Source organism: Cyprinus carpio, chromosome A9 (genome assembly GCF_018340385.1).
Source record: "Cyprinus carpio isolate SPL01 chromosome A9, ASM1834038v1, whole genome shotgun sequence".
Lineage (NCBI taxonomy): Eukaryota > Metazoa > Chordata > Actinopteri > Cypriniformes > Cyprinidae > Cyprinus > Cyprinus carpio.
The window spans coordinates 26,260,494-26,281,920 of NC_056580.1; the positions used below are offsets into that span (position 1 = coordinate 26,260,494).

The 21,427-nt window shown below is 36.2% G+C and overlaps 1 protein-coding gene across 1 annotated transcript in view; it reads left to right on the forward strand.

Moving 5' to 3' along the window:
• The window catches only part of lrp2a (low density lipoprotein receptor-related protein 2a), a 90,501-nt gene that overhangs the window by 29,458 nt on the left and 39,616 nt on the right, over positions 1-21,427 (forward strand). The window contains exons 18-39 of the mRNA XM_042764459.1: positions 1,709-1,834; positions 2,089-2,219; positions 3,837-3,974; positions 4,115-4,396; positions 4,982-5,221; positions 5,486-5,605; positions 5,908-6,024; positions 6,814-7,194; positions 10,022-10,270; positions 11,347-11,558; positions 11,644-11,828; positions 11,906-12,134; positions 12,858-13,035; positions 13,168-13,302; positions 13,995-14,161; positions 14,301-14,444; positions 15,374-15,483; positions 15,758-15,935; positions 16,107-16,320; positions 17,431-17,670; positions 18,689-18,877; positions 20,332-21,252. Coding sequence (XP_042620393.1) covers positions 1,709-1,834; positions 2,089-2,219; positions 3,837-3,974; positions 4,115-4,396; positions 4,982-5,221; positions 5,486-5,605; positions 5,908-6,024; positions 6,814-7,194; positions 10,022-10,270; positions 11,347-11,558; positions 11,644-11,828; positions 11,906-12,134; positions 12,858-13,035; positions 13,168-13,302; positions 13,995-14,161; positions 14,301-14,444; positions 15,374-15,483; positions 15,758-15,935; positions 16,107-16,320; positions 17,431-17,670; positions 18,689-18,877; positions 20,332-21,252 — 4,886 coding nt within the window. The remainder of the gene's footprint in view (positions 1-1,708; positions 1,835-2,088; positions 2,220-3,836; positions 3,975-4,114; positions 4,397-4,981; positions 5,222-5,485; positions 5,606-5,907; positions 6,025-6,813; positions 7,195-10,021; positions 10,271-11,346; positions 11,559-11,643; positions 11,829-11,905; positions 12,135-12,857; positions 13,036-13,167; positions 13,303-13,994; positions 14,162-14,300; positions 14,445-15,373; positions 15,484-15,757; positions 15,936-16,106; positions 16,321-17,430; positions 17,671-18,688; positions 18,878-20,331; positions 21,253-21,427) is intronic.

Below are 21,427 nucleotides of genomic sequence, written 5' to 3' on the forward strand. Positions count from 1 at the left end.
TTTTAGTAAACCCAAATTATACTTATTTATTTCAGTTAGCTGCCAAGGGGACGCTTCTAATTTTGTATTTTTTTTTATTTAAAGTTTTTAGATTTTTATAAAAGTCTAGTTTATTTATTTTTTATTTTTTTATTTTTTATTTTATTATTTTATTTTATAGTTTTAGTTGATGATGTGAACTGTTATTTAATGAATCGTATTTATATATAATTGATAAATATTATATTATTTATCAATATTTGTCTTGCATTATGGGATACATAATTATGCTATAGTTATGCTGCCTTTCTTTTGGAAAGCTTTCACTATGAAGCCATAAAATTATGTCTATGTAGGGAGCTTAATAGATTTTGGAACAGAACCCTTGCTATTTTAGGTTAAATATTGCATTCTCAAAATGAACACACTCAAACTTCCTCTTTTGTGGAAAAAAATGGTTGTGACCATGGGTTTGAAATCCCAGGCACGTTCAAATGTCAACAAACACAATTCAGCATGCGACCATAAGCCAAAAACACAGCTTGGGGGAGCCTCTCTGTCACCCTAAGACCATGAAAAAGCATTAACAATCGGTCCACTTGTGTCCAGTCACACCTTTCATAGTGCAGGAGGTGCCCAGCCATTCATAGATTGCTTCTGCTTTGAACCTGGCACAGATAAAGGAGCTCTTTATGCCGTGCTAGTGGGACATTTCCAATGGCTTCAAAGTCATGAGTTCTCTGGACCCAGGAGACTAGATTAGTGCTGCATGAAGGCTGTTATTGTAGTGCACACTAAGAACTTGGCTTAGTGGGGAAAACCCCACATAGCACTGAGATAAACTGTCTATACCTCCCAGTTTATAAATAAAACTCAGCTGATGGTTTTGGTGATGGCACGGGGTGAAGATTTGTGGTGATTTTGGCATTGTTCCCAAACCTGTATGACTTTTGACACCTCTTTTGAGTTTAATGAATGAGGACTGAGGCTGACAAACTAAAAGTGAAAGGTATATTATAAAAGTAGTACATGAAGACTTCAGAAATTGAAGAAATACAAAAGAACAATTTGAGTAATCTGAAATGTGTTATACTTATGTGTTATATTTTATACACACACACACTACTGTTCAAAAGTTTTTAGTTGTTTCGAAGAAAATAATTGTTTTATGCAGCAAAGATACATTAAATTAATAAAAAGTGACAGATAATACAATTGATGTGTAACAAACGATTTCTATTTCAAATAAATGCAGTTCTTTTGAACTTTATATTCATCAAAGAATCCTGAAAAATAATATAAATGAATTAAAGTTCAAAATATATTGAAACAGAAAACATTTTAAATTGTAATCATATTTCACCATACTACTGTTTTTACTGTATTTTGATCAAATAAATGCAATAAATGCTCTTGGTAAGCATAAAATACTTATTTTAAAAACATTTTAACTAATCTTACCAAACCCAAACTTTTGAACTGTTGTGTATATAATATGAACAACTATCATTGTACATTTACGGTGACTCTGTGTCCTTTTTGAAGCGTAAAAGTTCTAGTGGCCATTCATTAGAATTGCTAACTAATGAAGCTTTTGTTCATCTGAGGAAATAAAAAAAAAAAATTAAAATAAAAAAAATGGCATGAGTATGAATGAATGATGACAGAATGTTTATTTTTGGATGAACTATTTCCTTTAAAGCCATGTGTGTGTCTTTGTGCTCGGCAGTTATATTTTCTGGACTGACTGGTACCGTCCTGCAAAGATTATGCGGGCCTGGGGTGATGGGTCACATGCTCAGTCGATTGTAAACACCACTCTCGGCTGGCCCAATGGCTTGGCCATTGACTGGAGGTGAGTTACTGAAACCACAATAATACAGCATTCAGTTGTGCTCATAATACCACAAACAATAACCCATTTCTGTTTCATTCATATTTCTTCCTCCCTTTGGTTTAACTTTGACGGCTTCCTAAAGCCGTGACTCATCATTATTTGTTTTGTTTTGCGCATTCGCTCCTAATCTCCTTAAATCATGATCTGACATAATCCTGTTTCTCAGCATTGGTCTAAAACGCTCTCCTCTTGATCGTGTCTCTGCCTCTCAGTGCCATGCGGCTGTATTGGGTGGACGCCTTCTTTGATAAGATCGAGCACAGCAACTTTGACGGACAAAACAGGTTGTCTTTGAATCGCATCACTCAGATCTCCCATCCGTTTGGACTTACTATTTTTGGAGGTGAGTTTATTAGTATCTATCTATCTATCTATCTATCTATCTATCTATCTATCTATCTATCTATCTATCTATCTATCTATCTATCTATCTATCTATCTATCTATCTATCTATCTGTCTGTCTGTCTATCTATATCCGTCTGTCTGTCTGTCTGTCTGATCTCTCTGTCTGTCTGTCTATCTTTCTGCCTGTCTGTCTATCTATCTGTCTATCTGTCTGTCTGTCTGTCTGTCTTTCTATCTGTCTGTCTGTCTGTCTGTCTGTCTGTCTGTCTATCTGTCTGTCTATCTTTCTGTCTATCTGTCTGTCTGTCTATCTGTCTAAATAACTGTCATACATCCTTCCTACCATCCAATCTATCCGTCTGTCTGTCTGTCTGTCTATCTATCTATCTATCTATCTATCTATCTGTCTGTCTGTCTGTCTGTCTATCTATCTATCTATCTATGTATCTATCTATCTATCTATCTATCTATCTATCTATCTGTCTGTCTGTCTGTCTGTCTGTCTGTATCTGTCTGTCTTCCTTCCTTCCTACTGTCTGACCATCTGTCTATCTATCTGTCTGTCTGTCTGTCTGTCTATCTATCTATCTATCTGTCTGTCTGTCTGTCTGTCTATCTATCTATCTATGTATCTATCTATCTATCAATCCAACCTACCTTTCTGTCTGTCTACCTGTCTATCTGTCTGTCTGTCTGTCTATATCTATCTGTATGTCTGTCAGTAAATGTGTGAACACACCTTATGTCTGTCTATCTATCTGTCTATCTATCTGTCTGTCTGTCTGTCTATCATCTATCTGTCTGTCTCTCCTTCCTACCATCTATAATCATGTCCTACCGTCTATCTATCTATCTATCTATCTGTCTGTCTGTCTGTCTGTCTATCTATCTATCTATCTATGTATCTATCTATCTATCAATCTATCTGTCTGTCTGTCTGTCTATCTATCTGTCTGTCTGTCTGTCTGTCTGTCTATCTATCTATCTATGTATCTATCTATCTATCTATCTATCTGTCTGTCTGTCTGTCTGTCTGTCTCTGTCTGTCTCTGTCTGTCTGTCTGTCTGTCTGTCTGTCTGTCTATCTATCTATCTATCTATCTATCTATCTATCTATCTGTCTGTCTGTCTGTCTGTCTGTCTGTCTGTTTCTCTGTCTGTCTATCTATCTATCTATCTATCTATCTATCTATCTATCTATCTATCTATCTATCTATCTATCTGTCTGTCTGTCTGTCTGTCTGTCTTTCTGTCTGTCTGTCTGTCTATCTATCTATCTGTCTGTCTGTCTGTCTGTCTGTCTGGCTGTCTATCTATCTATCTATCTATCTATCTATCTATCTATCTGTCTGTCTGTCTGTCTGTCTGTCTGTCTGTTTCTCTATCTATCTATCTATCTATCTATCTATCTATCTATCTATCTATCTATCTATCTATCTATCTATCTATCTATCTATCTATCTATCTAACCATCTATCTAACTAATCCTGTCTGTCTGTCTGTCTGTCTGTCTGTCTATCTGTCTGTCTGTCTGTCTGTCTGTCTATCTATCATGAACTGTTATTTCTCAGAGATGGCCTGTTCGATTACATTAATGAAGTTTGCTGGTGCAGGTTATGTGTACTTCACCGACTGGCGGCTGGGTGGAATCGTGCGGGTCCGTAAAACAGACGGAGGGGAGATGATGATCATCCGCCAAGGGATCAGCCACATCATGCATGTCAAATCCTTCAACGCTGATTCACAGATTGGTGAGGCTCACTTTCTTTTGATTAATTTACTCAATTTGCCATTGAATGTAATGTCTCCACAAACATATCAGGGCCATTTATCTAAATGTGGTTGCAGAATAGTTGAATGATCAATGTTCATTGCATTTTACCCCCAACAGGATCTAATTTCTGCAACAGGCAAACAAACCCAAATGGAGACTGCAGTCATTTCTGTTTCCCAGCGCCGTACTCCCAGCGAGTGTGTGGCTGTCCATACGGAATGAAGCTGGAAGCGAATCAGCAGACGTGTGTGGATGATCCATCCAATGAGCCTCCGACCCTCCAGTGTGGCTCCAACTCCTTCTCATGCACTAACGGGAAGTGTGTCCCCCACAGCTACCAATGTGACGGCGTCGATGACTGTCATGACAACAGCGATGAGGCCAACTGTGGCGCTAATAGTAATGTTTTATAATTATATTTCATTCAAATATTCATGTGCTGATAAGCAGGTAGCAATGAGCAATCGCCAGGACACAGTTTTCATTTATTAGGTTACTTTATCAAAGCTCTTTACACAGTTCCTCTTACCAACTTTCAGCTTGGCACAGCAGTGAATTTAACAATTCAAAATTCAATTAAGTTCAGTTCATGTTTATTTGTATAGTGCTTTTCACAATACACATCGTTACATTTACGTGCATTACATTTAGGAGTAGTGTATGAAGTGTTTTGCACTAAAACTAACAAAACACTTTGTACATGTCTTAAAACTAGAGAAGCTAAGATGGCAATAAATATAAATTCAACCAAAGCAAATTAAAATTAACATCGAAACTCGAAATCCATGATGTTGGCGTTGCTAGCGCCATGCTCTACTCTTTGAGTTAAAAGAATGCATGCATTTCTATGAGATTTTTGATGTTTTTATGAGATGGTTTTGTCATTTTTATGAGATTTTAAAGTTTTTTTCACTTGAAGAGTGATTTATTTTCACATTTATGAAAATAAATGTGTTCATTTTTCTTCACTGTGCTGGCTCACAGATAACACATGCTCGCCCATTGCCTTTACCTGTGCCAATCAGCACTGTGTGCCCAGAAGCTGGCACTGCGACGGACACAATGACTGTTTTGATGGCAGTGACGAGAGGGAGTGTCCCACCCAGAGCCCTGGCACTTGCCAGGCCGACCAGTTCAGCTGCGCCAACCATCAATGCATCCCTCGCACATGGCTCTGTGACACCGACAATGACTGCGGAGACGGATCCGATGAGAACAACTGTGGTGAGACCCAGGGATATTATAGTTAACTGAAAACATAACCATAAAAAAAACATAATCAGTTTTTACTTGACATAGAATAAACTTGATCTGAAATAAAATTGAATAAAAAAAAAATTACACTTATTTTATTTCAGCTAATTGCTCTGTGCTGTTCAACTTTGTATTCTTCTGAATGAAATGTAACTGAGAATGCCATTAAGTTTCCAAGCTTTGAAAGAGCATCTTCTGAGCATCAAACTTTTCTTCTGATGTCTCTTTTTCTAGATTCTATAGGCACATGCCACCCTGGTCAGTTCCAGTGTCCGGACCACCGCTGCATTGACCCCAATTATGTGTGTGATGGAGACAGAGATTGTGCAGACGGAGCGGATGAACAGGGCTGTGGTAAGAGTCCATTATATGCAGGAGCAAATTTCATCATAACGGTACATATTGTTTATATAAAAATGGTGTATATATTAAAAATGTTGTAATACCATTTAAATTCTTTACTAAGTATTTCAACATAAACCAGACATGCCTACCAATAGCTGTGCAAACATAGAAGAATACTCCTTGCACACAAATCTTCACAAAATAAACAGTATAATAAAATCTCTTATGGAAGTTCAAATCAGATCAAACAGATTTTTTGGTGTTGATTTGTTTTTCTTGATCTGAGTGATTCTTGTTCTTCTGATCATCAGTGTACAACTGCACAGCTTATGAGTTTAAGTGTGCAAATGGGCATCAGTGTGTGAACTCCTACTACCGATGTGACGGGGTGTTTGACTGTAACGATCGCTCGGATGAATCTGGTTGTCGTAAGTATAAACAAATAAACAGTTCTGATAATCTTCAGTAGTACCATGATAATTGTTTAGGAAATTGCATTACATGTACAGTATATAAATGGGTGAATCTAACAAAAACATTTCCAGGTCACTGTTCACCCTAGAATCTAAAGATAAAAATTATAAATGGAGTGAAAAGGCTACATATTTTAAGAAAATAATAATAATAATTATAATTATTTTGCATTTTGACATTATTTTGGATGTTTGTTTTTTTATAATTATATATTTTTAAAAATGTTATTAACATAGTTGTGTAATTCCCATCATTCTCAATGGTGATTCATATTAAATTTACATTGTTATAATTGTTTAAAACTGTATAAAACAAGTACTGTAACAATGATTTAAAAAAAATTTAAATTAGCAATTTTTATTTACTCTAAAGTTGGTACAACACATACTTCATAAATGCATTATTTTAAAATAAGATTATAATTCTTATTGCATTTATTTACACTATAGTACTAAGAATGTGAAATGTTTTGCATTACAGTAATTAAAATTATGAAAATAAAAAAAAAATAAAAAATTCTAAAGATCCTACAAAAAAAAACTTTCTTTTTTTTTTTAAAGAAAAAAATTATTATTTTATATTTTTAATTCAATTTAATCATTATAAAAAATGAATGATTTTGGGGTGAAACATGACCTAGACATGTTCTTGATTAATCCTCATTTAATATAAACCTCAGGAAACTTATGATGTATCTTATGATGTATCTTATGTTAAGCTAGCATGACCTTTGACCCTTCCAGCCACTAGGCCACCCGGCATGTGTCACCATGAGAGTGAGTTTCAGTGCCAGTCAGACGGCAGTTGTGTTCCTGCGATCTGGGAATGTGACGGACACCCAGACTGTGAAGATGGCTCAGACGAACACCACGCGTGCCCACCGCGCACGTGCCCCACCTCGCAGTTCCGCTGTGATAATGGGAACTGTGTTTTCCGTGGCTGGATATGTGACGGTGATAATGACTGTCGGGATGGCAGCGACGAGCGAGACTGTCCCACGCCGCCGTTCCGCTGTCCCAGCTGGCAGTGGCAGTGCCCTGCACACAGTGTGTGTGTTAACCTCAGCAGGGTGTGCGACAACACGCCAGACTGTCCCAACGGCGCCGACGAATCCCCTCTCTGCAGTAAGTCATGCCGTATGTTTCACTGAGATTTACAGCAGTACGTAATACATGTACACTATTCTGCAAAACGTTCGGGATTGTTATTATTTTTGTATGATTTTGAAAGAAGTCTCTTTTGCACGCCAAGGCTGCATCTATTTGATTAAATATTCAGTAATAACTGTTTTCTATTTGAATATCTTTTAAAATGTCATTTATTCCTGTGATCAAACTTTTGATTACTCTAGTCTTCAACGTCACATGATCCTTCAGAAAATATTCTAATATGCTGATTTGCTGCTTAAGAAACATTTCTTATTATTATCAGTGTTAAAAACAGTTTTTTTAATGAATAGAACAACTTTTATTTAAAATATAAATCTTTGGTAACATTAGAAGTGTCTTTACTGTTGCTTTTGATCAATTAAATCTATCCTTGCAGAATAAAAGTATTATTTTCTTTTTTTAGTGGTATTTGAATGGTGTATACACTTTATAAATAAAGCATATTGACTAGTTTTTGTTAAGATTAGAAGTTGATGGTCAGCCTATTAGCTATTAGCTCCCTAATGAACATCTTGACTCTGTTCTTAAACCTAATGAGCTGTCTATATGGTTAAACATTCTTAAAGGGATAGTTCACCCAAAAATGAAAACTCTGTCATTGTTTACTCACCCTCAAATTGTTTCAAACCTGTATGAGTTTCTTTCTTCTGTTGAATGTAAAAGAGTAAATTTTGAAGAATGTGGGTAACCCAACAGTTTATGGTGCCCATTAACTTCTGTTTTTATTTATTTTTTGTCCATACTATGGAAGTCAATGGGGTCCAGCAGCTGTTTGGTTACCCACATTCATGTTACAAACTGTTATTTGAGCTTATCTTGCATTGAAAGACTGATGTTACATGGGGCCACTTTTTGAGCAATTTTGCGGGGCAACTTTTATTGAGCAATGTTTCTTGGGCACTTTCCCATTGAGAATGGGTAACACATTTCTCTCTGGATACTTTAGACCTGTTTGCCTGTTGCCTGGCAACAGTGCTCAAAATGTTGCCCCGTGTATCATCAGCCTTATGTCAGAACATTCGATTGCATTAAAATCTTTAATATTTCTGTTGATATTGAAACCATTAAATGGCCATCCATGTGGTCAGTCGGTTGATTTCAATACATGGAATATTTCAGTGTGTCGTCTGTGTTATAAATCCCATGTGTCATCAAATCATGCATGTGTTTAGCTAATCTGGAAAATAACACTGCAATGATCTGTGATTTTCCTTCCATGTTGCTCTCCCCTCTCACAGATGAGCCCTTACCAGGTAGGCTATATCCCTAATCACCCACAATCCTCTGCATGAAGCACTAATCTATCTCAGTATCTGTCTGGCTGTACTCACCAACCGTCCAGTTATGATCAGAGTGTCTAAATATGGCAAGATTGTGTGTGTTTAGCATTATAGTCACTTAGAGATGTAGTTTGTAGTACTGTTTTTGAAAGAAATTACGTGTTAGTCCGTAGAAATGGTACACAACCACTTCGATTTAAACAGTAAACATTAGGGCTGGGCAATATATTGAATATTCACCATATATTCATAATGATTTTGGAAATTAAGCAACTTTATGAATATTATAATGATTTTAATGCACTTTTTGGGACATTGAGTTTCTTGAGGACAGTGACATTAGATTGGGTTTGCCAGTCCTTTTTTGTTTATTTAAACTTTAGTAGCAAAAACAACATTAGAGTAGGTTAGTTTGACTTATTTCCCAACAGCCGAACTGATTCACTGATTCATTTGCATCATCTGTAATGTTCATAGAACTGTTCATGTGGCATTTTTCTATATTAAAATGCTTTAATATAAATGTATGTAGATGGTGCATGAAAATATATAAATAATAATAATAATAATAATATTCTTCATTCATTGTTCAATTAGTGAAGAACTGTGTAAAATATGCCTCACTTTTAACTTATTATTTTTACTGTATTTTACATGCATTAAGCATTTTGAATTTAATTGGCACAAATGGCTGTTAGGTCACAAAATGGTTCATTTGAATGAAAACCTTTTTAAACATTACATTTCCCTTTTTTAACTTTATAGTAACAAAAATTACTTTAGAGTTTGTAATTTTGATTCCTTTTCTACCAGACGAACCGATTCACTGATTCATTTGTACTATCGATAACGTTCACATAACTGTCCATGTGGAATTTTTTTGTTTATTAAAATGTTGATATATGTAAATAAATATTGCTGTTTTTGCAGTGGAAAACATTTCATGGTCATTTTTAACTATAGTTTTACTTTTTGCATCAGTGTTATTGTAGCATCGGTGATATACTATTATAGTTTTTACTAATAGGTTTAATTATTTTATTTTTTATAATTTACGTTTTCATTTTAATTTTTACAGTTTTTTTATACCTCTATGTAGTTTTTATTCATTTTTATTTCAATTTTAATTTTAGTTATTTTAGTTAAACTAAATGAAAATGAGAAATATTTCCTTGGCAACTAGTGGAAATAAAAAATGTTTTTTAAATATTTTATTTAATTAAAAATGGTTTTAGTTTAATATAATAACCCTGTCTTGCATCAAACTTTTTTAATTTATTAAAATGGCTGTTTGGTCACAAAAATGGTTCATTTGAATGAAAAGGAAAAAAAAACTTTGTACTGTATGCATTTTTATTAGTAAATCTAGAAATATACAGATTTTTTGTATATTGCTCAGCCCTTTAATGGTTGTGCTCAGCATGTTCGCAGAATACCTTGTATCGTCATGCATGCTTTTTCTTCACATTGTCTTTCATCTGAACTTCTCTGCTTCCTCATAGATCAGGAGAGCTGCACGGATAACAATGCGGGCTGCACTCACGGCTGCATTCAGGGCCCGTTTGGAGCCCAGTGCACGTGTCCTATGGGCTTCCAGCTGAGTAACGACTCAAAGACCTGCGAGGACATCGATGAATGCCATCCTCCGGGTGTCTGCAGTCAGCACTGCTTCAATGAGAGAGGCTCCTTCCGCTGCCATTGTCAGGATGGATACACTCTAGAGGCAGACGGACGCACCTGCAAGGCCTCAGGTTTGTGCGTCTCCTCTGAGCTTTGTGATCTCTGACAGTGCTAAGACAGATATTAGTGGAGTGGAGCCACGATTAGACTCCGGAGGCCAATTGGTCTTGTGTAGCCTCTCGGATTACCACTGATAAGACAAATAACATAATGTCAGTCACAAACTCTCTTATGGGGGGGGTAATTAGGTGGTAATCACCAAACAAAGGGTTGTTTATGAGCTCTGCCACTGACAAGAGCCCATTCCCTCGAGATAACCTGTTGAAAAATGCTGTCATCCGATATACCTCATCTTCTTTCTGAATGTTGCTTTTCAATGGGACTCTTTTTTTATCCTTCTATTTGGCCATGTCAGATATGTCTTGCTTAGTTTCATAACTGAGAGCTGATGCATGTTTGGATTAATTTCTAGTCCTGTCAAGGTTATTTGATATGTTTTGAGATAACGGTCTACTTTAAATTATAATCACATATTGCGATCCAAATATGAAGCACAAAGCACTGACTGCCAGTCACAAGTTGGACACACCTGACTGAATTACTGATGTTTCTCATCATTGTGAAAGCCTTTTGATTTAAAGGCTTATGCTTGAATGACTGCAATTGGAGTTTTGTAGGCAAATATAAATTGTCCATTCTTAAGAATTTCATTGCAAAACTAAATTTTAATTTGAAAAATTATTGGTTTAATTTTTTATTAGATTGATTGAATATTGGACAGTAAATGAAAAGCATCAAGTGTATTGTTTAACTTTTTTTGGTCACTTCATAATTCTCATACTTTCATTTGTGTTATTTCTTAGTATCGAAGACTTTATTTTAAAATGAGATTTTTTTTTTTATTATAAATGCTTACATTTTTAAAATGTTGTTTGTAATATTTTATTATTTAAAAAAAAAAAAAAAAAAATATATATATATATATATATATATATATATAATTTTTTAATATTTATTATTGTTAAATCACAGGAATAAAATTCATTTAAAAATATATGAAAATAAAAAGCTTAAATATAAAAAGCTATTTTAAATTGTAATTATATTTTAAATCATTCTGTACTCTATTTCTTTCTCAATCTGACAGGATCTCGAGAGGCCTTGCTCTTAGTGGCCAGTCGGAATCAGATTGTATCAGACGACATCCTTGCACAGCCAAACATTATTCGGTCTCTAGTGCGCGATGGCCGCAACATCGTGGCCGTAGATTTCGACTCGGTTACGGAACGTATTTACTGGTCTGACACCACCCAGGACAGAATATGGAGCGCTCACAAAAATGGGACTAATCGCTCCGTGGTGAGTGACTTGAAGACAACTCCAGCACCCTCACAGTCAACATGACCAACATTTAACCCTAAAAATATCCTTCTCTTCCCGGCAGATCTTTGACAGTGGAGTGACTGTGACCGAGAGTCTCGCCGTAGACTGGGTCGGCAGAAACCTATACTGGACAGACTATATTTTGGAGACCATAGAGGTGTCAAAACTGGATGGGTCTCACAGAACGGTGCTGATTAGTGAAAACGTGACCAATCCAAGAGGTCTGGTAGTGGACCCTAGAAACAAGTAAGTGGCCAAATAACAAGTATATAAAAATTAATGACCAGTGGCTGAAAACAATATCCCTTTTTTATGTATTTCAGCACACACCTGATGTTTTGGACGGACTGGGGCAGAAATCCTCGTATCGAGAGAGCCAGCATGGATGGGAAATTAAGGACCACGATCATCAGCAGCAAACTTTATTGGCCCAATGGCTTAACTATTGACTACCCTAACAACCTGCTTTACTTTGCTGACGCTTACCTAGACTTTATCGACTACTGTGATTATGATGGAAAGAACCGAAAACAAGTGTTGGCCAGTGATTTGGTGAGACCTTTTGTTTTATGTACTCATTTATGTTTACGAATATGACAAGGGTTACACAATATATCACACACTAAAAAAATGATCTTCCTCATCATTATTTTTTTTTTTCTTCTTTTCCACCATAAAAAACTTTTTTAATCAACAAGAATCAACTAAAAAAAATGCTAGAAAATAAGATAAGAAAGAAGTCTTAGAAGAAAGAAAGAAAATTAGACTTGATTTCCCATTAGATTAAGTTTTTATTTTTCTTGTTTTAACCATAAACCCACTTCATTCTGATACATTTTCAGACTTCTTATTTTGTCATTTTGACGTTGATTAAAGAACGTTTAGATATTTGTAGTTGATACCAAAACAACAATACCAAGGAAGAAAGACATTTTTTTTGCAGTGTAAGCAAATATGAATTTCATAAACCCAATCATTGAATCCATCAATGATTTACAGTGTTTGTTGATTGAATATTAGGATCAATATGTAGTTGCAAGTATGTGAATGCAGATGCACAAGACATTTAATGGAGTGCATACAATGCATTTTTAATTTCTGTAAAGAAAATGGGGACTTTTAAATAATATGAAAACTCAACTGGAACTGCCTTTCTTCATTACTTAATTGTCTACATTAAAATCTTCTCAATTTTTGGTCACATGATAGAGCATCACTTTTGCAAACCCTTGTATTTTTCATGTGAATAAAACACCTCTTGTTTCTCAATGAAAAGTACTGCAACATCCCCACGCAATTACCATTTTTGAGGATTTTGTCTATTGGACCGACAGATACGTCAACCGTGTGATCCGAGCCAACAAGTGGCACGGACAGAACCAGACGGTGATGCTGTATAGTCTGCCCCAGCCCATGGGTCTGGTGGCACTTCATCCAGCCAGACAGCCTGCAGGTACAACACTGATCACAAACCTGAAATAAAGCCAGATAAACTAGCTGCACACCATAAAACCATAAACATGTTATAAAAGGGTAATATAGTCCTTCATGTTGATTTCAAAGCTTCGCTGTGTTCTTTCTTCAGGTTATAACCCCTGTGACCCCCGATCGAGCCCCTGCACTCATATCTGCCTCCTGTCAGCGATCGGTCCCAGGTTTTACTCCTGTGCCTGTCCGTCTGGATGGACTCTCGCTGCTGACCAGTTCACATGTGCTAGAGGTACGAGATACATCGACCGATAGGGGTTTTTCAGTACGTCATAAATAGAACAAGGCATCAGTAAAGGACTTTAATGAATACGCAATGGATAAGATAAATTAATGCAATGAGTTTTACAGTTTATTCCTGCTTGTGGCTGCTTTTAATGAATAATGCATGTGTCTTTGTCTGTAACGCTGACCTCTGTCCATTTAATCTGCTTCACAGTGAATGAATGAAGCAGTCTTCTGTTAAAATTGGATATAGATTTCAGGGGAATGAAAACTTTTCAACAGCAACCCATATTCGATTTACTTAGTAAGCTTCTTTGCAGAGGCAAACATTTACTATTATAAAAGCCCTCAGCTCAGCTGGCGGTAACGCATGAAAGCACGCAAGAGGCCTTTAGTCTTAAGAAGCCCTTAACATTCTCTTAGGGCAAACTCAACCTCGCTCAGGTTTCAGCCCTTGTTATATATTATTGTATATTATTGTAAGATATTTTATTTCCTCAATATTTTTTTTTAAGTATACTAAAGTGTATTTCTTTTTCACACGGGATATATGCATCTGTGATTGTTCTTACAGAAACAGTTCACTCAGAAATTGTGTAATTATTTCACATGACGTAATTGTTAGATGTGTCACTGCTGAAAAGCCCATTATTATGATTTTTATGAATACCGTATGAATTATGGCTGATGATTTTGCAGTTGAGGAACCATTCTTGGTGGTAGTGAGGGACAGCGTCATTTATGGCATCCCGCTTAACCCGAATGACAAGAGCAATGACGCCATGGTGCCGGTCACCGGGCTGCTGAATGGATATGACGTCGACTTTGATGATGCTGAGCAGATGATCTACTGGGTTGAACATCCGGTAAATCATATAAACACTTTCTTACCGATCCCAAATGATTAAAACCACTTGTATTCTTAATTTTAACTAGTTAACAGGTGTTTTGACTACCAAAATTAGTTTTTTTTTACTATGAACTGTATCTTATTTATCTGCACAGGGTGAGATTCATCGAGTGAAGTCAGATGGTACCAACAGAACTGAGTTTGCACCAGCGGCCATCCAGGGTTCTCCGGTCGGACTGGCTCTGGACTGGATGTCCCAGAACCTGTACTACTCTAACCCTGCATCACAGTCGATAGAGGTTTGCAAGACTTCAGATCTCATTCCCTGCATCATAGTTTGTTCTTGTCAGGGCTGAGGGTTATTTCTACATTCTGAAGATTACTAAAGAATAGTTAAAAGCACATAACAAAATTACTAAAACTTAAACTAAAATTAAAGTGAAAACAGCAAATATAAAAATAAATGCTAAATTCAAAAATAATAGTAAATATAAATATATTAAAACTTAATTTTTGATTTTTAGTAATATGCATTGCTAAGGAATTCATTTGGACAACTTTAAAGGCGATTTTCTTAATATTTAGATTGTTTTGCACCTTCAGATTCAGATTTTCAAATAGTTGTATCTCGGCCAAATATTGTCCTATAACAATGTTAAAAATTACATTTTCAATGAAAATCATATTTTTTTCGGTACATAAATAAACAAATGTAATGCCTATATGATGAGGTACTACTGTAATCACTGTCAGTTTGTCTCAAGTAAATTTAAACAGGCAGAACTAAAATGTAAATAATATATATAATATATACTGTATATAAAATATTAGACCTGTACATTAGGTTTCAATTTCTGAATATTTACTTGAATACTTGGTACAAACTTTTTATTGTTTTTCTTTGTTTTATTGATTTTTGTTTTATACTTTTTTCTTTGTTCATTACTTATTTTTTGTTTTTTATTTGAATTATTCCTTGAACAACCTGAGAAAATAATAATAGTATAATAGTAGTATGTAGTAATGTCATTTAATAAAAAAGTTTATAAAACCTGGGTTAAAATAGTGATGCTAAATACTATTTTTTATTTTAATAAAACCAGTTAATTTTGATGTTACCATTTTTAGTGTAGCATACCAGTTTTGCTGCTGTGTAGAAAGTGGTATTGATAATTAGGAAATTTCACTGGTACTGTTATTGTGACAAACCCAATTTGATTTGTTTCAGGTTCTCAGATTAAAAGGAGAAAGTCAGTACAGGAAGACTCTCATCACTAACAGTGGCTCACCTACTGGTGCAGGAGCTCCCGTTGGCATTGCGGTGGATCCGGCACGTGGGTAAGTCCAGATAAGCAGAAGTCTGGCATTAACCCTGATCACCAAATTCAACAAGCTCCAGCCGATTTAATGTCATCTGCCAGGACTGAACCGCCTGAGCACGCTAAACAGCAAAGTACACATAGTCATGATCAGTCCTTAGAATATATGTACTTGTAGAAGCATGAAATTGCTGTATTTGTATACAAACGCAGAGGCAAAACAGACGTATTTCCTATATGTTATGGTTCACATACATGTGATTCTGTTTAGTGATGCTCTGTCTTTGTTTTAGAAAGATGTACTGGACAGATCAGGGAACAGAGAGTGGGATCCCTGCCAAGGTGGCATCGGCAGATATGGACGGCTCCAATGCGGCCATCCTCTTCACCCATAATCTGGAACATGTGGAGTTCATAACTATAGACATCAGAGAGAACAAGCTCTACTGGGTCGTTACAGGAACTGGCGTGGTATGGCAGTCAGAAACGTTAATGTAGTTGCATGCATTGATTAATTAAGGGATTGAATTAATAGTGATTAATTAATTGGCATACAGTACATAGGATTTTTATGTTTTTGAAAGAAGTCTCTTTTGCTTACCAAGGCTGCATTTCAAAAATAACTGTTTTCTATTGTTTCAGATCGAGCGCGGCGATCCCGATGGATCAAACCGCATCACTATGGTGAGTGGACTGTCCCATCCGTGGGGTGTGGCTGTATACGACGCCTACCTGTACTTCACAGATCGAGACTTTGAGGTGATTGAACGCGTCGACAAAGCCACGGGACTCAACCGCGTCGTAATGCGGGATAACGTGGCCGGTCTGAGAGTACTCAAAGTACACTACAGAGACTGTGAGTATATTAAAAAAAAACATAATGGCTCTGTTCCAAAACCTAGTAAGCTCTTGTTGTCTATTACCTTCATAGGCTACTTCCTTCTGAAATTGGATACATTTTTTTTTTGAAGTCTCTAGATAGGCATTAACTCAATGCATCATACAAATAGCTCCTCCCACGCAAAGCGCACATGGAGTTTGGTGTTAGCATGTTGTTAAGCTAACAACTCTAACATGAACTCTTTCTAAGCAAAAAAACTTCACATCACACACAAATATAGACATTTATCAAGCCATTATACAGCTTTATGCAGTGTTGTCATGTTGCTAAGCTGATGAACTCTTATAAACAACTCTAAAAAAAACTCTATGAACTCTAATAAACATAAAACTACACATCACACCCTCATGTTGGGGTAAAATAGGCAAGTTTTTAATTCATTTAAATTCAATTTAAAGTACTTTATTGGCATGAGTTTTTATATACAGTTTTGCCAAATCATTATGTAGAAAACAAGTAACGACAAGAAAAAAATACATTATCTTTTTCATTATATTGTCTTTGATTATGTTGATCAAGGCAGCAGTTGGTTTCTGAGGGTGTGCAGCTAAAAAAATTGAATTGCAATTGAGGCTTAAAATGCATTTCACGGTGCCATTTTTTGATCATTCATCTCTGATTCATTCTGTGGTTGACGTAGGGTGGTCTTTTCTGGAAGTCATCATAACCCTGATGTCCGTGTAGCAATTACCAGAGAGGGATGAATGACTTTCAATAGGATATCAGTTTACCAATTAGTTCCCCTCTGCCTCAGGGGGACGCTCAGCTTTATGTGGAGAAGAATCAGTGTCCCTTTGTTCGGTGTTCAGTGCACATGTTCATTCTCCAGGGCTGTGAACACCGTCTATTGTATAAGTCTATCCAGTAAGATCTGGAAGTGCTAGCAAAGCAGAGTCCCAATATATCAGTGCTGCTACACACTGATATGCACCAGGAATGTGTATACATAGCCAAAATAGATAGGTATGAGTCAGTATCATATACTCTTATGGTTACCTATTTGCAGTACTGTATATCTGTTTCTCATTCTCTTTATCTGCCGTCTGTCTGTCTGTCTGCCTGTAGCCTCAGCAGGATCGTCTAACGGCTGCAGTAATAACGTGGGGACGTGTGAGCAGTTGTGTCTGCCTCGTCCCGGTGGCCTGTTCAGCTGCGCCTGTGCGACGGGGTTCAGACTCAGTGCTGATAACAGAACCTGTTCTCCATACCAATCCTACATGGTGATCTCTATGCTCACTGCCATCAAGGGCTTCAGTCTGGAGGGAGCAGATCACTCCGAGTCTATGGTGCCTGTGGCAGGCAGAGGTGCGTTTCAGGAGGACTGGGTGGTATAGAAAAACAATTATTAAAAATACTATTCTATCAAACAGTATAATTTATTTAATTAATATAATATAGTATGATAATGATATATTATATAATTACAATATATTTTTGTATTAAATATGTTTTATATTTTATATAGTAGTTTTATTCAAACTAATAAATTCGGAAAATTAAAATAATTTATCATCTTTACATAAACTATATATAAAAATGACCATATGTATAAAATTATATATAATTATTAGTGCTGTAAAATCGATTAATCGCGATTAATCACACCCAATTAACTATTGTATGTAACCACATCTATCTATCTCTCTCTCTCTCTTTCTCTCTCCCTCTCTCTCTCTCTCTCTCTATATATATATATATATATATATATATATATATATATATATATATATATATATATATATATATATATATATATACTAAATAATTTTTTAATATATGAAACATGGCGTTCAAAACATTAATGAGTGTTGAATCGATTAACAGAAGTGGACTATTTGAACTACTTTTTGTAATATTTTACATTTTAACAAAAGCTTATGTATAAAAATAATTTTATTTACTATTTATTTAAATGTATGTTTAATTTAATATATTATTTCCAAATGATTTAATTTTATTTATTTTTTTATTCTTTTATGTGATATTTATTCTTTCATACTATAAATAAAAAAAAAAATTATTACTTTGTAATAAAAATGAATAAATATTCTTATTTATTATTTAGAAAAAGTAATATATGTAATAAATAGTATTTCATTTTTTTTAGAATAAATTAGCAACTCATTTTTATTACTAATATTTATGTCAGAGATGCAATTAAAGCTTTACAGCCAAATAAAAAGCATGTATTTTGCTAGCATCATTTTACTAATATTTTGTGAATAATGTGTCATATCATGAGCAATGCATGGCACAACAGAGAAAAAAATTATGTTATTGCACTACAACACTTTGTGAATGTATGTGTCTGTGTGTCCTGTAGGCCGCAATGCTCTCCATGTAGACGTGCACATGCCTTCCGGTTTCATTTACTGGTGTGACTTCAGCAGCACCGTGGCGTCTCAGAACGGAATCCGCCGGATCAAACCGGACGGATCTGGATTCCAAAGCATTGTCACCTCTGGAATCGGACGCAATGGCATACGAGGCATTGCTGTAGACTGGGCCGCAGGTGAGGGGTTTTATGTCGAAATCAGATGTGGGAACTTTGGTTGACTCTGCTCATACAGCACAATTGTGACAATGTGATTGAAACAAACTTGTCCACATTCTAAAACTAGTGAAGTACTTCCAAAAGGATTGTGAAGACTAATGCCAAGTACCTCAGATACACCGGACTCATGGAGTGTTACGTGAGGAATGTTCTAGAGCAGCTTTGGAGGTCAGAATGGTGACAGCCTTACTGTAGGGACATTAACATTAACTCGCATCAGTATAAGCACAGACAGGTGGTGTTAGAGAAGATTAAAGGTTAACATATGACAGAAAAGAGGCTTAGTTGGTTCAGGCCTCAGTGACCCATAACTTGTTAAACATACACTTTTGACCTGAATATGTGAATGAGCAACGCTGCCAAATTTAACCTAATTTACTTTGACAACATTAAAACAACATTATAGTTGTTTTAATCTCTCAATATATCTCAATATATATAAACACTACCATTTAAATGTCTCTTTTGCTCACCAGAACTGCATTAATTGAATCAAAAATACAGTAAAAATGTTAAATATTATTTTAATTTAAACCAGCTGTTTTCTATTTGAATATATTTGAAAAGAATTTTATAATTTACTAATAAATATAACTATACTATAAATAACTATAAAATAATTTATTCCTGTGATGCAAAGCAGAATTTTCAGCATCATTACTCCAGTCTTCAGTGTCACATGATTCTTCAGAAATCATTCTGATACGATGATTTGCTGCTCAAGAAACATTTCTTATTATTATCAATGTTGAAATCAGTTGTACTGCTTAATATATTTGTGGAAACCATGATACATGGTTTTTTCATTATTCTTTGAAGAATAGAAAGTTCAGAAGAACAGTGTTTGTTTGAAATCATTATAAATGTCTGTACTGGCTAATTTTAGGTAATAAAAGCATGAACAGCCATCTCTAGAGTTTTATGATTTAGGAAAGGTTATGATTTAGGTTGACAACAGACGAAGTTGATAAAAACTAGAGCCTATTACAAAAGAAATGTGTTTGTCAAGGTTTAAAGACTCATCTAGCAGAACGCTCAGGTTCTGTACTCTTGATGATAGTGATTTATTTATTCAAATATATATTTATATTACTTTACATACTTTCTACTTAACCATGGCTAAAAATGGGTTTTGGTCTTGCATGAAACACAACAAACAAATGTGCTTATTGTTCTTTTTTTGTTACTTGTTTTGTTGAATCTTATTATTTGACTCTCTATGACAAGGTTCATAAAGGACTATAACTTGACACGCCACCTTTGAAATGCAACTCTCATGCACTCACTTTCACTAATGATGCATCTAGTGCATATGTACAAAGATAAACAAAGTGTCTCTTCCTTAATCTCTCAAAGCAACATTGAGTGTCCGGGTTTACCAAATATTGTGTCTTCTCTTGTTCTTTCCACAGGAAACCTCTATTTCACCAATGCCTTCTTGACTGAGACATACATTGAAGTGCTTCGACTCAATACCACGTTCCGTCGTGTTCTTCTCAAGACCCAAGTAGACATGCCTCGTCATATTGTGGTGGACCCCATGAACAGATACCTCTTCTGGGCCGACTATGGACAGACCCCCAAAATCGAGCGAGCTTTTCTAGATGGTTCCAACCGGACTGTACTGGTTTCCTCAGGCATCGTCACCCCCAGAGGCCTGGCTTTGGATCACAGAGACGGATACATCTACTGGGTGGACGATTCCCTGGACATGATCGCACGAGTCCGGCCCGAAGGGGGCGAGACAGAGGTCGTACGGTACGGGAGTCGCTATCCGACTCCATACGGCGTCACCGTGTTTGAGGGGAATGTAATCTGGGTGGACAGAAACCTGAAGAAAGTCTTCCAAGCGAGCAAACAGCCAGGTGCGACCGACCAGCCGCTCGTGATCCGAGACAACATCAACATGCTGCGGGACGTCACGATCTTCGACCGGAGAATGCAGCCAAGTTCAGCCCACGAGCTCCAAAACAACCCCTGCTTGGAGTCTAACGGCGGCTGCTCTCACTTCTGCTTCGCCATCCCAGGATCTCAGACGAGGAAGTGTTCGTGTGCCTTTGGGAATCTGGCTGCGGACAGCAGCAGTTGTGTGGTATCCCGGGATGACTACCTTATCTATACGACAGAAAGCACTGTACGATCTCTGCGGCTGGATCCAGAGGATCATTCTCTGCCCTTTCCCGTGGTTAACGTGCCCCGGACTTCGGTAGCCCTTGATTTCGACCGGTTGGACGGCCGGATCTATTTCACCCAGAGCTCAGGAGCGGGCCAGAGCAAGATTAGCTTCATTACTTTGGCTTCACCTACCTCTCCTGCGACAGAGGTGGCCTCAGGTGAGCAGCTTATTTAAGCTCCTAAAGCACCCTGACACACTGCAGGTTTAGCTAGAAAGGCAATCTTTGAATGTTGGCTTTACAAAGTATGTCGCATGGCATTTACAATGGTTAGTTTGCAGACTGGAGGTCTATATTTTTAATAATGTATCTGTAAATGTAATCTAGAAATATA